General features: G+C 52.5%; 1 protein-coding gene and 1 long non-coding RNA gene across 2 annotated transcripts in view; both read left to right on the forward strand.

Moving 5' to 3' along the window:
• The window catches only part of ERICH3 (glutamate rich 3), a 98838-nt gene extending 90227 nt beyond the window's left edge, over window positions 1-8611 (forward strand). The window contains exons 13-15 of the mRNA XM_072751316.1: window positions 1587-1709; window positions 5308-6938; window positions 8495-8611. Coding sequence (XP_072607417.1) covers window positions 1587-1709; window positions 5308-6938; window positions 8495-8611 — 1871 coding nt within the window. The remainder of the gene's footprint in view (window positions 1-1586; window positions 1710-5307; window positions 6939-8494) is intronic.
• A 291-nt stretch (window positions 8612-8902) lies between these two features.
• Window positions 8903-11815, forward strand: LOC112934593 (uncharacterized). Its single transcript, XR_003237989.2, has 2 exons — window positions 8903-9067; window positions 9546-11815. It is a non-coding gene; the product is annotated as an uncharacterized lncRNA (long non-coding RNA).
• The last annotated feature ends 2524 nt before the right edge of the window (window positions 11816-14339 follow it).

Below are 14339 nucleotides of genomic sequence, written 5' to 3' on the forward strand. Positions count from 1 at the left end.
ATTTAACTTATATGTACGATATTTATAAAGTTCCTAAAATAAAGGCTTACTTGATAGCAAACCCAATGATAATCTAGTTATCATGAGTTGATGTCATCTCTAAACCATATTATTGTAAAAGTCTTTTTTTATTTGGTTATTGGATGAATGAGGAAAATTGATGTTCACAAAGTTTTTAAATAGAATACACTTGAACTATTTGATGTACCTCTTTTCATTTCCATGTTTTTTTCTCTTAAGATTAATAAAGTTAAGTCATTTCCATTTTTTCCCCCAAAAGCCACATGAAGCAGACATTTCACTATTTGCTTCCAAACACAGATGGATCAGTAAGTAACTCATTACCCCTTAGCAACTCACCTTACAGTGAGCGAGAGATCACATTCTGGTTCTGTTTTTCTCCAAGTACAGTCTTTGGATCAACTGAATCAGAATATGTGAGAGGAAAGAGGAAAAAAAAAAAAAAGAGAGAGAGAGAGGGAAGGAAGGAAGAAAAGGGGGGATAGAGGGAAGGAGGAAGAAAAGAAAGTGTATTTTATTGTAGCTACTCTTATCTGGGAGGGCAGATCTGGGTCTACGTTATTCAAATGAGCTTTAATTAACCAGAAGGTGGCAAAAATGGCACATGGATCATCAGACAAGTGGGTAAGGGATGTAGGCGGGACATGTCAGAAATTAAAGACAAATTTAATTGATATTACAGTGTTGCCTATAGTCATACCAGACTGGGTGATATTACTTCTAATCAACATGCTCACCATCGTCACCGCTATTGTTTATCAAGTGCGTAGGCATCTGCTAATAAGTGAAAGATGACCATGTTGTACGTGTATTACTTAATCCTTCCAATAACCACTGAGTAGGTAGCTTTTTTTTTTTTTTTTTTTTTTTTTTTAACAAGGAGTAGATAGCTTTTTAAGAGAGATGGGTAAACAGAGGCTTAGGCTTAGGTCAAAGAACTTACCGAAGGTGACACAGTTAGTGTGGAGTACGGGACCTGAACTTAGGTCACTGTGTTTCTCAAGTTCCATGGCTGATTGTCAACTGCAGATAAGAGGAATTTCTACAACCGCTTTCACTGTCCAGTGTATAGGAACCGCGCACTCACTTTTTTCCTCCGTCCACTCGGAGTGAGTAGTGGGTTCAAATCACCCAAATCTACTAATGGATGAAATGCTCATAGTATAGTCAGCTCTGGTGGTTTTAACAATCTCAAAAAGCAGGGATGGGATGACTGGCGTCATGAAAGCCGTAACGCATGTTTCTAGAAAGGAAAAGGCAACTAAGCCTCGTTTTCAGGCATTTCATTGCATGTGCTTTGGCTAATCTGTCACTGCTTCTGGCTGTTGTCTTTTAAAAGTATTTCTTTGCATGGATCTCTTTACTTCATGATCTCCCATTGTGTCTGCCTTTTTGAAATCACGGCTTGGAAGCAATTTAATCTTAACCGATTTTAAAAACAAGGTCACATCTTAATGTGAATACTTTAAAATTAACCCCGCTTGCTGACATGATGTGAAATAGCTCAGCAATGTTCCCATGACCTGTTTTTATGCCTTTTGATATTTTATATGATCTCCAATCAGTTGGGCAGATTGCAGCTGGAGCTGTGGAACCTGGCTGCCGCTGCCACTATGACACCGAGTCTGGTGTTAGCAGCACAGAAGAGGAGAAGCACTCGGGGAAGCCGGAGATTGACGCAGGTGCAGGTAAGGGCACGTCACTACCTCGGGACGACCTTTAGAAATCCTCTGCAAAAGACAGCCCCGTTTCCATCTTCCATCTTCCCACCCTTGTTTCCTCCTCCTTCCACCTTTATTTTCTTTTCAGCTAATGACTTTGATGGCAGGAGGTGCTTGAGAGGCCTTATGGGGAGCTTTGAAGCTGACATCAGATATGAATGTTATTATTCCTTTTTGAATATATTAATGCCTAGATTGGAGGGAAAAAAGGGACTTTAGAGTATAAAAGAAATATTGATGGGGATTTTCAGACCAGTCTCATCTCATCGGCGGCCACCCAGTCAGTCGAGTACGTGGGAGGATCTGCCTAACTGACCCCCTGGAGACAGGGAGAGCCAAGGCACATTTCACAATGGTTTATTTGAACTCATTATTATTATTTTTTAAAATTAGAGAAGAATTCACTGCCATCAGCATATGACCTGGCTCTTGGTGATGAGTATTCCAGCTGCAAGATTGCCAGTTAGAGTGACTCAGCAGACCATGACTCATACACATCGGGTCCAACACCCTGTGTTCTATAAATCAGGTTTCCCCATATTTAGTAGAGGGATTTTTAAAACTGCCCTGATTTAAATATATGTGTGTGTATATGGGGGGGGGGTATTCATTTTGTTCTTCATATGGTCGCATTACCCCTACCTCTAATTTTTAATGACAGTCATTAAACGCTGTGAGGTATTTGAGATTTTACCTTGTTTTCAAGCAAACAAGGTTGCCATCCACAGTTTCATAGTCTGAGCAGAAGACACAAGACTCCTGGGTCAGAGAAAAAGGACTTGTTGTTACAATAAATAGAAGCCAGAATCTATGCACTTAGGCTGGCTCCCTGAGCTCGAGCTCCCCCTGGGCAGTGTGGAGAGGGCCCGGTGGCACTTGAACGTGAAGTAGACAGACGAGTTATGGGAGGGGGAGCCTGACTGCTTAGGGAATCCAAATCTGTGGCGAGCCTTCCACCGGAGGAGCTCCAGTGTACCTCCCGAGCATCCTGCAATGCCCGCATAGTAGTTGTTACTGACGAAATCTGATTCAATCAAGAACATATCACTTATGGAAAACAGCAGGAGGGAGGTGTGGAAGAAAGACTTGCCAGGGCCTTCTATGTGCCAGGGACTGTGCGAAGCATTTTGTGGTTTACTATCACAAGGATTGTGTGACTCAAGCATTTCTGTCCCCATTTTACCCATAAAAGAATGAAGGCTCAGAGAGGTGTTGTTTCCCAAGTTCATCCAGCTCCGTCTGACCCCTAAGTACACACTCATTTCACCCAACCAAATTGCCTCCAGTTGTGAATATCACTTGCTGCTTTTTAAAATTTTTATTTATTTACTTATTTGAGAGAGAGAGAGAGTGAGGGAGCATGAGTAGGGGTAGGGGCAGAGGGAGAGGGAGAAGCAGACTCCACTGAGCAGGGAGCCTGCTGCAGGACTCGATCCCAGGACCCTGAGATCAAGACCTGAGGGAAGGCAGATGCTCAACTGACTGAGCCACCCAGGCACCCCTCGCTTGCTGTCTTAGATTCATTTCCTGCCTGCAAAAGCCCATGGTTACGATAAAAAAACATGTCATGTTTCATACTCATACTTCTGAGAAAGGTTCCATTACTCCTCTCCCTTACTTCGGGACGTCTGACTCCCCCGTGGCGTGTGTGTTCCTATAATAGCTCAGCTGGATGCCATTGGCCCCTTCTCTCCTAGAATTTAGGCACAGTATATTATTATATGGTGGGTAGGCAGTTTTATTCCCCCATTTTCCTTAATGTTCTTTAATTAATCCATAAATTTAAGGGCCAGCTTAGCAAAACAGAGGACTTTATTTAAATGTTTTTCATAACTGACTTTTTAATATACTTTTATGCAGGAATTTGAATAGCAACACATATACTATTAGACTTGACATTGCTTTAATTTAATTTTGTTTTAAACCCAGTAATAATCCGTAATGAGATACTGTGGACCGATGACGTGAAATATGAATAATGAAATAAAATTCTTTCAGGTGAATTGGCTACATGTTCCCTGAATGAACATTTGGCCCTACCTTTCCCTCTGGCAGCTTGTAGGAACAATTTAGTAAATAACTGCTGTGATATGCAGAGGACCACATATAAAAGTCAACACCCACCTTATTGATAGGCCTGAAATTTCTGTTACCTCTTTGGAAGAAGTCATCAAAAGTTACCTTCCAAGTATATTTGCTAGGGGAAATGGAATATCAGCTATTACTGCCTTACTTCCCAAACGGTTTATTGTGATAGCTGGCAAAAGGCCAAGGGGATGCAACAAAGGGCAGCTGTAGTTTGTGGGAGGAGGGGAAATGCGGTGAGGAGACGGTCCTGGATGGGGTATCAGGACAGGGGGGACGTAGACCGGGGCTTTAGATTTCTGGTAGGTCCTTGGTAATGAGGCAGACAGTGAGGCTGGCCAAAAAGATGGGCAATAAAAAATACGAGGAGGACACATTTGCCTACTGGATAAATTTCCATAATTTGGAGGTTGGCACACTGGTACGGTAACGTCTAGCGTCTTCGATAAGTGAGAAAGATTCAATTGATAGGGAAATTATTAAGACGGCCAGTATAGGAGTTCCTATCTCCCTAAGTATTATTCTCCAGTTGGAAAATCTAAATGCTTTGGGTATTTGACATGACATCCTTTGACTTATTTTGCACAGGTCACTTCACCGGAAATGCATGTATTTGTTAAATAATAAGAAATGCATTTGAAGCTTGAAGAGACATATTGAACTTAGATTTATTAAAGTACGGTGGCTAGGACGCCCAGATTTGCCAGGGAATTAGAGATGAGAACTTAGGAAATACTTCAAGCAGGTTATTTACGTTGAAATTTGTCCCAGACTACAAAGTCCTGTCTTGTTCTGTGATCCTGTTTTGCCAAGGGCAAAAACGGTTTCTGAACACAGACCGGAGGTATCCTGACCTGGGATACAAATTGGTGTCTTTAGTGAAAAGTCTTACCTTGAGCTACCAAGTTATTTGATGACTAAATCTAGGTAGAGCAGCTCTACCATGTGGGAGTAATGGGTCGGGTAATAATCAGCTCCCACCGCATTGTGGGTGTGCGGCTGGCTGTGCCCACAGGTGTGAGCAGCACAGGCTGAGGCCGCACACACTGTGATGCTACAGGGCGCGGCGATTTCTAAGAAGATGAAACACTGGGGCTTTTTATTACATAATTTTTTTTCTGCAAGTCCTAACATTTCAAATGAAAGTAGGCAGTGTGTGTGTGTATGTGTGTGTGTGTGAGAGAGAGAGAGAGAGAGAAAGGGGGAAAGTAAGATGTGGAGATTTTGTTTCTGAGGGTTCTGATGTTCAGTTTTCCTTTAATAGGCGTCCGTTAAATTGAGGGCCCCCCTTTTCATCACGAAGGCCATTACTGAACCATGAACCATGGAGGCGATGGCGTCAGAGTCGAGGCCTTGCTGGGTGTATAGCATCAGCAGCTTGATAGCGCACGTGCCCCATAGGGGGTTACACAGAGCATCCCCCCTCCCCTCCCCGCGTGCTTTGGCCTAAGTAACCCCGTTTTCCCACCTCATTTTGTAGCACCCGACAGCACTTTCGTGTTGGAGCCCGGGGCGCCGCTGCACTCAAGCACCGGGGCCGAGGCAGGTGCATGGGACGCGTCCCCACTGGGGAAGGAAGCAGCGGCCGAGGAAGAGGCGCTGGCGCCGCGCAGGGATGCTCACCGGGATGCTCCCCCGGATGCTCACCTGGATGCTCCCCCGGATGCTCACCGGGATGCTCACCGGGATGCCGATGGGACCGCGACGGAAGAGGAGGAGGATGCAGCACTGCGGGGGGGAGCAGGGGTCGGGGAGGCCCCCCGGGGGGCGCAGAAGCCCCCGGCCGCTGCGGGGGGACAGCGGGCGGAGGGAAGGGCCAGCCCTCGGGGCCCAGCACCTGCGGCCGGAGCAGCAGGGGATCCCAGGCCGGCTACAGAGGAGCTAGGCCCCGGGGGAGAAGGGGCTGCCCGAGCCCCCCGCGGAGGTGCGGGGGGAGGGGAGGCTCCCCAAGAGCCGGCCTTGCTCCCCAAGAGCTCGCCCCCGGAGCTGCGGACGCAGGAGGGGGAGGCTGAGGCCGGGCTTGCAGCGCGGGAGCCCCGGGGGGCTGGGACCTTGGGCGCGGAGGAACCGGGGGCGGCGGGGCGCGCGGGGGCTGGGCGGCCGGCTCCGGGGGCGAGCGGGGCACCCGCCAGCAGCACCTCCGCCCCGCAAGGCGCCCCCAGGGCAGCTGCCCGCCGGGGCCGCGACCTCCCGGGAGCGCACGGGCTTGACGGGGAGGAGCAGGGATCCGGGCAGGGCGCGAGGGCTGGGGAAGAGGCGCCAGGCTCCCCGACGGACACGGAGCCGGACGGCCAGGGCCGAGCGCCCGCGGGGACCCCGGGAGGCGGCGCGGGGGCGCCTGCAGGGGCGCGGCGGCGGGACGGAGGGGAGACGCCCGGCGAGGCGGGGGGCGCGCGGCGCGGAGGCGGAGCAGGGCTGCTTCCCGGGGGGCCCGAGGCCGGCCCGGGGCAGGACCCCGACCCGGAGCGCGCGGGGGGGCCGGGAGCTCGGGCAGGAGCGGGACAGGCCCCGGGGCCCGAAGGCCTGGCGGGCCCCTCGCACCCGCCGCGAGGAGCGGGGCTCAGCGCGGGGGCCCCCCGGGGCGTCTCGGCGGGGGGCGCTACGGCGGGGGCCAGGCTGAGCCCAGGCGCTCTCCCCGGGGCCCCGGGCCAGGACGCAGGGCGCGCTGCGGCCACGGTGCTGGGCGCGGGGGGCCCGGAGCGCGGCGGGAGCCCCCGGGGAGGACTCCAGGCCGGAGGGCGGGCGGCGGGCCTGGCCGCACCCGAGACGCAGGCGGTGGCGGATTTGAGGCCCGCGGACCGGCAGGCAGGGGCCAAAGAGGGCGCCTCCCCGCCGGGCGCGGCTGGCACGGACACCTGGCAGGGAGGGGAGCACCGGCCTGGGCGGCGGGGGGAGGGTGCGGGGGAGGAGGGGGAGGAGGGGGAGGGGACGGGGGAGGGGGAGGGGACGGGGGAGGGCGCAGCGCCCCTTGGGGTGGAGGAGGGGGCGGGGGAGGAGGGCGCAGCCCCCCTTGGGGAGGAGGAGGGGGTGCGGGAGGAGGGCGCAGCGCCCCTTGGGGAGGAGGAGGGGGCGGGGGCGGAGGGCGCAGCGCCCCTTGGGGAGGAGGAGGGGGTGCGGGAGGAGGGCGCAGCGCCCCTTGGGGTGGAGGAGGGGGCGGGGGCGGAGGGCGCAGCGCCCCTTGGGGAGGAGGGGGCAGGGGCGGGGGCACCCAACGCCAAAGGCGCAGAGCCCAGTGGCGGGGAAGAGGGGGAGGGGGCGGGGGGCGCAGCGCCCCTTGGGGAGGAGGAGGGGGTGCGGGAGGAGGGCGCAGCGCCCCTTGGGGTGGAGGAGGGGGCGGGGGAGGACGGCGCAGCGCCCCTTGGGGAGGAGGAGGGGGCGGGGGCGGAGGGCGCAGCGCCCCTTAGGGAGGAGGAGGGGGCGGGGGCGGAGGGCGCAGCGCCCCTTGGGGTGGAGGAGGGGGCGGGGGCGGAGGGCGCAGCGCCCCTTGGGGAGGAGGGGGCAGGGGCGGGGGAGGAGGGCGCAGCGCCCCTTGGGGAGGAGGGGGCAGGGGCGGGGGAGGAGGGGGCAGGGGCGGGGGAGGAGGGCGCAGCGCCCCTTGGGGAGGAGGGGGCAGGGGCGGGGGCACCCGACGCCAAAGGCGCAGAGCCCAGCGGCGGGGAAGAGGGGGAGGAGGCGGGGGTCATAGCGCCCCTTGGGGAGGAGGGGGCAGGGGCGGGTGGCACAGATCCTGGCAGGGAAGAGGGGGCGGGGGCGCGGGCGGGGAGCGCGGGGCACCGCGGGGAGGAGGGGGCAGGGGTGAGGACACCTGACGCCAAAGGCTCAGAGCCCCGCGGGGAGGAGGGGTTGCGGGTGGGGGCCGCGGGGCCGGGCCGGGAGGAGGGGGCGGGGGCGGAGGGCGCGGGGCCCCTTGGGGAGGAGGGGGTGGGGGCGCGGGCTCCCGATGTTGAGGGCACAGCGCCCCTTGGGGCCGAGGGAGTAGAGACCGAGGGCGCGGTACCCGGCGGGGAGGACGGGGAGGGGGCGGAGGGCGCAGCGCCCCTTGGGGAGGAGGGGACGGGGGTGCGGGCACCGGACGCAGAGGGCGCAGCGCCCCTTGCAGCGGAGGGGACAAGGGTGGAGGGGGCAGCACCCCTTGGGGCGGAGGGCGGGGGGCCCGGCGGGGAGGAGGAGAAGGGGGTGGGGGGCTCAGCGCCCCTTGAGGAGGGGGCAGGGGTGGAGGGGGCAGCGCCCCTTGGGGCGGAGGGGGCGGGGGTGGAGGGGGCAGCACCCCTTGGGGCGGAGGGCAGGGGGCCCGGCGGGGAGGAGGTGGAGGGGGCGGGGGGCTCAGCGCCCCTTGAGGAGGGGGCAGGGGCGGAGGGCGCAGCGCCTCTTGGGGAGGAGAGGGCAGGGGTGGAGGGGGCAGCGCCCCTTGGGGCGGAGGGGATAGGGGTGGAGGGTGCAGCACCCCTTGGGGCGGAGGGCGGGGGGCCCGGCGGGGAGGAGGTGGAGGGGGCGGGGGGCTCAGCGCCCCTTGAGGAGGGGGCAAGGGCGGAGGGCGCGGCGCCCCTTGGGGCGGAGGGGGAGGGGGCGGAGGGCGCAGCACCTCTTGGGGCGGAGGGAATAGGGGTGGAGGGCGCGGCGCCCCTTGGGGCGGAGGGGTTGGGGGTGGAGGGTGCATCGCCCCTTAGGGCGGAGGGGATGGGGGTGGAGGGCGCATCGCCCCTTGGGGAGGAGGGGGAGGGGGCGGAGGGCGCAGCGCCCCTTGGGGCGGAGGGGTTGGGGGTGGAGGGTGCATCGCCCCTTAGGGCGGAGGGGATGGGGGTGGAGGGCGCATTGCCCCTTGGGGAGGAGGGGGAGGGGGTGGAGGGCGCAGCGCCCCTTGGGGCGGAGGGCGGGGGCCCCGGCAGGGAGGAGGGGGAGGGGGCGGGGGGCGCGGGGTCCCTCGGGGCGGAGGGGGGCGCGGGCTCCGGGCGCAGAGGGCGGGGGGCCCCCGCCGGACCCCCCGGAGCCGGGCGCGCAGGACCCCGGGGGCGCGGGCGCCGAAGCCCGGCGGGGGGCAGCGGCCGGGGGCGACGGGGGCAGCCCCGGGCCGGAGGGGGGCGCGCCCGAAGGCCTGGGCCGGGCGGCGGCCCCGGGGAGCCGGTCAGGACCGCGGAGAGCGGCAGCGCGGGGCCCGGGAGCGGCGAGGTCAGGAGGCTGCAGGGAGGACACGAGGCAGCCGCGCGCGCGCCCCTGACGCCGGGCGGGGCTCAGAGCCCCAGGTGAGTGGGTGGCGGCTCCAGGCTCCAGGGCCCCCTGCCCCTGCCCACCCCCACCACGACCCCCAGCTCCTCTCTGCAGAGGGGGGTCCAGGTCCCCTTCACGGCCTCCAGAGGTGGGACACGGGCCAGGATGGGCCACAGGGGCCACCCAGGCTCTGCCCAAAGTCATTTCCCTTTTAGTGGACGGCTCTGGCTGTTTGCCTGGAAGTGGGCTCTCTGCCCTCATTTCTGCAGTTTCCGTGAAGCCTCATGTATGCATACCTAACATAAGATAAAATATGTTAAAATAGTAAAAAATGCATACACATAAAAAATATCTGTAAAATATTGCAGAGGGTAACTAGAGGCCAACATTATTTTTAGCATTTCCTGTTTTCCTGCCATTTCCCTGATGCCCTCATAGGCTAAGTGCCCAATTTCTACTATCTTGCATGATTTTACTCATCGTTCTATCCTTTTTTTTAAAATTATTTTTCAGGATATTTGAAAGATGTCTTCTGGAAGACTTAGAGACTGGAGAAAGAGTCACCAAGCATCTCACTAGAACTTTAGATTTCCTCTCACTGCGCTTGTGTGAACTGGCTGGACCTGTAGGACCCTCTGGGGGCAGCGGCTCCCAATGGGGGACTGTGAGGCTGTTGCTAGTCAACATAGCCAACCTGTCTCTATTCATATCAAATTGATAGTTTTCAAGTGTTTGACGTTTACCAAAGATCACCGAAAGGCTAAGCCTTCACACCTGGGGTTTGTTTAAATTCTTTTTTTAATTTATAATCAAATATTAGGCCCGGTTTCATACATTTAGACTTTTATCTAAAGTCTGTGGCTTGGGGGTTTAATGACCTGGTTTATAAAAATGAGTTCTAAAGGTCCTTCCATGTACACTCGATGCTAAAGATTGCTGCAACCCTGTAAATGGTTCCAGAAAGGGATTCTATGGCATATAGAAATATTAGAAATATGTATTCCTCTTATTTATGCCAGAGGAGTCAAGTGGCAGTCTTATTTCAAAGTGGCCTTTGTTTTCTCCGTCTGTATTTCTGTAGTTTTGCTCTCTGAGGTGGGCATCAGTGTCTGTGGCACTTGGTCCCTGAGGGCCTTACTTATAGGTCCTTTCAAATGTAAATCAAAGTGGTAAATGACTTAGCTGACTGAAATGAGTCACAGTAATTATAGCAGGTAAACCTTGCACGTGGGCACATGCCCCGACGTTCCAGACTCTGGATTCTTGCCCCGACGTTCCAGACTCTGGATTCTTTGGTTGATGTCACCTGATGGAAAAGCAGCTGGGATTCAGTTAGTGTGCTGCTCACCTTCCCAAGTTCCGGTATTTCAGACTTGAACTAACCTTGCAGGGCGTTGTAACTCAACACTTGGAATCCCTTTCTAAATTACCTGTTGATATTATTACAAGTAGTTGTGCGTCAGCGTGCCCACTGGGGATTCTGATTTTTTTTTTTTGAAAATGTCTTTGTTCCTAGACCAGTACCCCAGAGGGCGCATATGTTTGGCCGTCTTTTCTCCCAAGAGGAGGTGAAACAAAATTTCCTAAAGCAGTGACTCTCCCACTGGGCTACACATTAGACTTGGGAGGAGCATGGCATGAATGATTGGACCCCCGGGTCCCCTCCCCCGCAGAGATTTGGATTTGATTAGCTTTAGATGAGTGTAGACATCAAGTGTTTTGTTTTTTTGGGGTTATTTTTGTTTGTTTTTAAAATTATGTAGCTAAAATTGAGGACCACTGCCCTAAATCATCATATAATCTATGCTGACTGTCCTATACCCTGTGCCCTCCAGGGACCAGGTGTATGACTGTGGTAAGTATGTTCCATTTTAATAAGGGAGCCCTTGAATGGTCAAAGATATAATGGACCTGTGGTTCTCAAAATGTGGTCCCTTGACAGGACATCCGCATCACCTGGAACTGTTCCAAATACAAAGCCCCGCCCTCATGTCACACCTATTAAATTGGGAACTGTGGCCAGGGCCTCGCAGTTGGTGTTTTAACAAGCCGTCCGGGTCATTCTGATGTACTCTAAAGTCTCGAACTGCTCTTGTGGACGGTGGATTGTACTGAGGACTAGTCTCAGTTGGAACATGGGTTGCAGAAGGACTGTGAAGCTTCTCTCTTTGTCTCTTTCTTTCTCTGCGTCTCTATTCTTCTTCCTCTCTGGGAAAGGGAACTCATTATAGAAGCGATGGATTCAACATGAGGCTTATTTTCATTATGACTGTCAAGATGTGTTTATGACATGTCCCAGCCCCACCCCCAACCGAGGAGGAGCACCACTCAGCACACCGCTGATCTCCACTGTCTGTCTTAGGTTTTGTGAGTGGGTTTCATCTGCATTTGATCCAATTCCGTTTACTGCTGAGCCGCATCACTGTGGCGCTCTGCAGTGTTGGTTCCCCGATCTCCACCTCAATGCTACAGGGCACGTTGAACACAGAGCACCTTAGGAGGAAGATTGCAAACTTGTTAATTCCATCGAAGAATGAGTCTTGTAACAAATGTGCTAAATGGAAATTGCATTGAATTATTTTTATATTTAACACTTTCCGTCAAAACATTCTGCAACATAATCCTACAATCTGCATGTGGGTTTAAGTGTGAAATTCAGTGTTGTGATATTTTGATTAAATGGATTTATTCCTCTGCAAATACTATGTCGATACAACTAGTTGTATGTGCGGCGAACTGATTTTCCCCCCTTGTTTCCTTATTAAAAGCCTAAACAAACTACATGTTTACAGATAAGACGTGAATGATTCCTTATAGATAACACTAGACTTTGAAAATCATCTTTGTCTTTTCCTTATGAATTTAAACTCTGTAAAGCAGGAAAAGTGTGTTTCATTGGGCTGTTTGTGTTGCCCGTCGACACTCAAACACGTCTGCATTCGTACGTGCCTTTCCCGTACATGGGATGATGCCAGAGAGGAAAACTATCACCGTTGCATCAATAAGTAGATAAAAACTCAATAAAGTTAAGTGGCCTGTCCACAATCATGGGCTGTCTCAGGTCTTCTGGTCTCAAACTCTTGATATTTTTTCTTCTCACACGCTCTGTTCTAGCAAGAGGCATAGTAAATAGATACCAAGATACTAAATGTGTCCCTCTACATGTTTGTGCTGCTTGTAGAAGGAAAACACAAAATAAGGAAGAGTGAGTTGGAGAGTGACTCCGAGAGAATTCTAGCTGTGTTTATTCCCTGTTTTCTTGCATCTCCTATGGCTGGCCACGGCGACACAACACTTCTTTTACAGGATGCATTTGGGTGGTTTAGAAGGGGAAATAACAAATCTCACGAATATAAACTGTATCAGCAAGAAGGGATTTATATTTCCAGCCAATCAAAGAATATGGTAAATTACTTAAGTAATTCATGAAAAAAATAGACAACCAAAGTAAATGTAGGCAGAATTAGACTATGTACATTTTTTTTTAAATTAAGCTTTTTCTGTGGCTTTATCAATTCTTGTTATAAATATAAAGTTGAGTTCCTCAATACTTCTAAGTCAATAATTTTGCCACAGTTATTGCCCTTGGAAAATGACTGTGTGAGAAAAGAAAAGAAAAGAAAGCCTTAAAGATTCATCTAATAAGTGAAATATTCTAACAGCTTCAAGGACAGCCCAGTAAAGGTCACTTCTGACCTTGGGCAATATTTCCTTCTTGTCTTCCATACCCACCTGATTGTGTCATTTAAAAGAATCTCCCTGTCACCCTGGTCAGAGGAACAAGGGAACAGGGAATAAATATAGCTAGATTTTTTTTCAAAGTCACTCTCCAACCCACCCTTCTTTTGTTTTCTTGGTTTTTCCTTCCTCCTAATACCATGCATGTCCTATGACAGAAAATATAAAATCTGTTAGATAAAATGCTAGATATTTGAGAATACACATTCCTTTTGAGATTCCTTCCAGAAGTCTCAGACTGTTTATTTAAAAAAAAAAAAAGATTTTATTTCACAGAGAGAGAGAGAGAAAGAGAGAGAGAGAGCAGGAGCAGGGAGAGGGGCAGAGGGAGAAGCAGACTCCACACTAAGCAGGGAGCCCGACCTGGGGCTCAGTCTCAGGACCCCGAGATCATGACCTGAGCTGAAGGCACTTAACTGACTAAAGCCACCCAGGTGTCCCTCACACTGTAGCCCTTACAGTGCTTTGTGGTGATGCAATGTCCCCATTTTTCATTAAGGAAAACAGAGTGCACAGAAGATTTCTGGGCCAGAGAAGCTTGTGCCAAAGCCTGTTTAAGAACTACGTCTCCACCTCCTTTGTCAAATCCTTCCTGGTCCTTATTAAATATCTACTTATAACTAAGGAAAGTATTATAGGAGAAAACCTCTGCTTGTTCAGGAGCTTGGTACTAATGTGACACGGAGACCTTCAAGCTGGTGTGGGTGCAGCCCTGAGGGGAAATGAAGCTTTTCAAGGGACTCACCGACAAGGCTACTTTGCAAGTGCTCAGCTTCCATATGCACTTCTGTCATGAAATGGAACTGAAAACTACTTGCACTCAGGTCTTCCCTTTTGCCAGCCTCCCATTCTTTCTTCATAAGAGGTGTCAACTCCTCGTCCGTTCACCAACTTTCTCTGTTGCCTCTGGGATGTCACAAATGATGAACAACTTGAAATACGGTGCAGGTGTTGAAAATGGGAATGACCTCAATGCCTGGTTAACAAGTCCTTCTGCAAGTCAACTGGTTTTCAATTCTTTGTTTTCAAGAAAACGAAAGAAGGTCTTAATTGAGTTGTCGGCTGATGAGGCATTAAAATAAGTTTTGGCATTTCGTCAGTCGGTGGTTTTTGGTGAATCACTCAGAAGGAGGTCAAAGAAGATATTGCAGCACAATACGCCAAACCACTTCCATTCCTACCTATTTACATGGGGGACACTCACAGATACCCCATTTGTACATCATGACCAATAAAACAAAATGGAATAGAACTGATGTTCAACAGTCTCCGTTAGCAGTAAATAATATTTGTTCACTGACACACAAAACTAAAAATAGAAGTCACCGTCTTAAGAGATGCATTCCTACTCCTACTTCTTTGTGGGTAATGGTTATCAAACCTATAATATGTGTATGTTGTTTGGGTCAAATACGTATTACTCATTATTGCAATGATAGCTCAGTCCAGAAGAGATTTAACACATGGAAACCTACGTTCATAAGAATTTTTTTTAAATATTTTATTTATTCATAGAGACACGGGGGGGGGGCGGCGCAGAGACACAGGCAGAGGGAGAAGCAGGCTCCA

The sequence above is a fragment of the Vulpes vulpes genome, chromosome 3 (assembly GCF_048418805.1).
Source record: "Vulpes vulpes isolate BD-2025 chromosome 3, VulVul3, whole genome shotgun sequence".
NCBI classification, from domain to species: Eukaryota; Metazoa; Chordata; class Mammalia; order Carnivora; family Canidae; genus Vulpes; species Vulpes vulpes.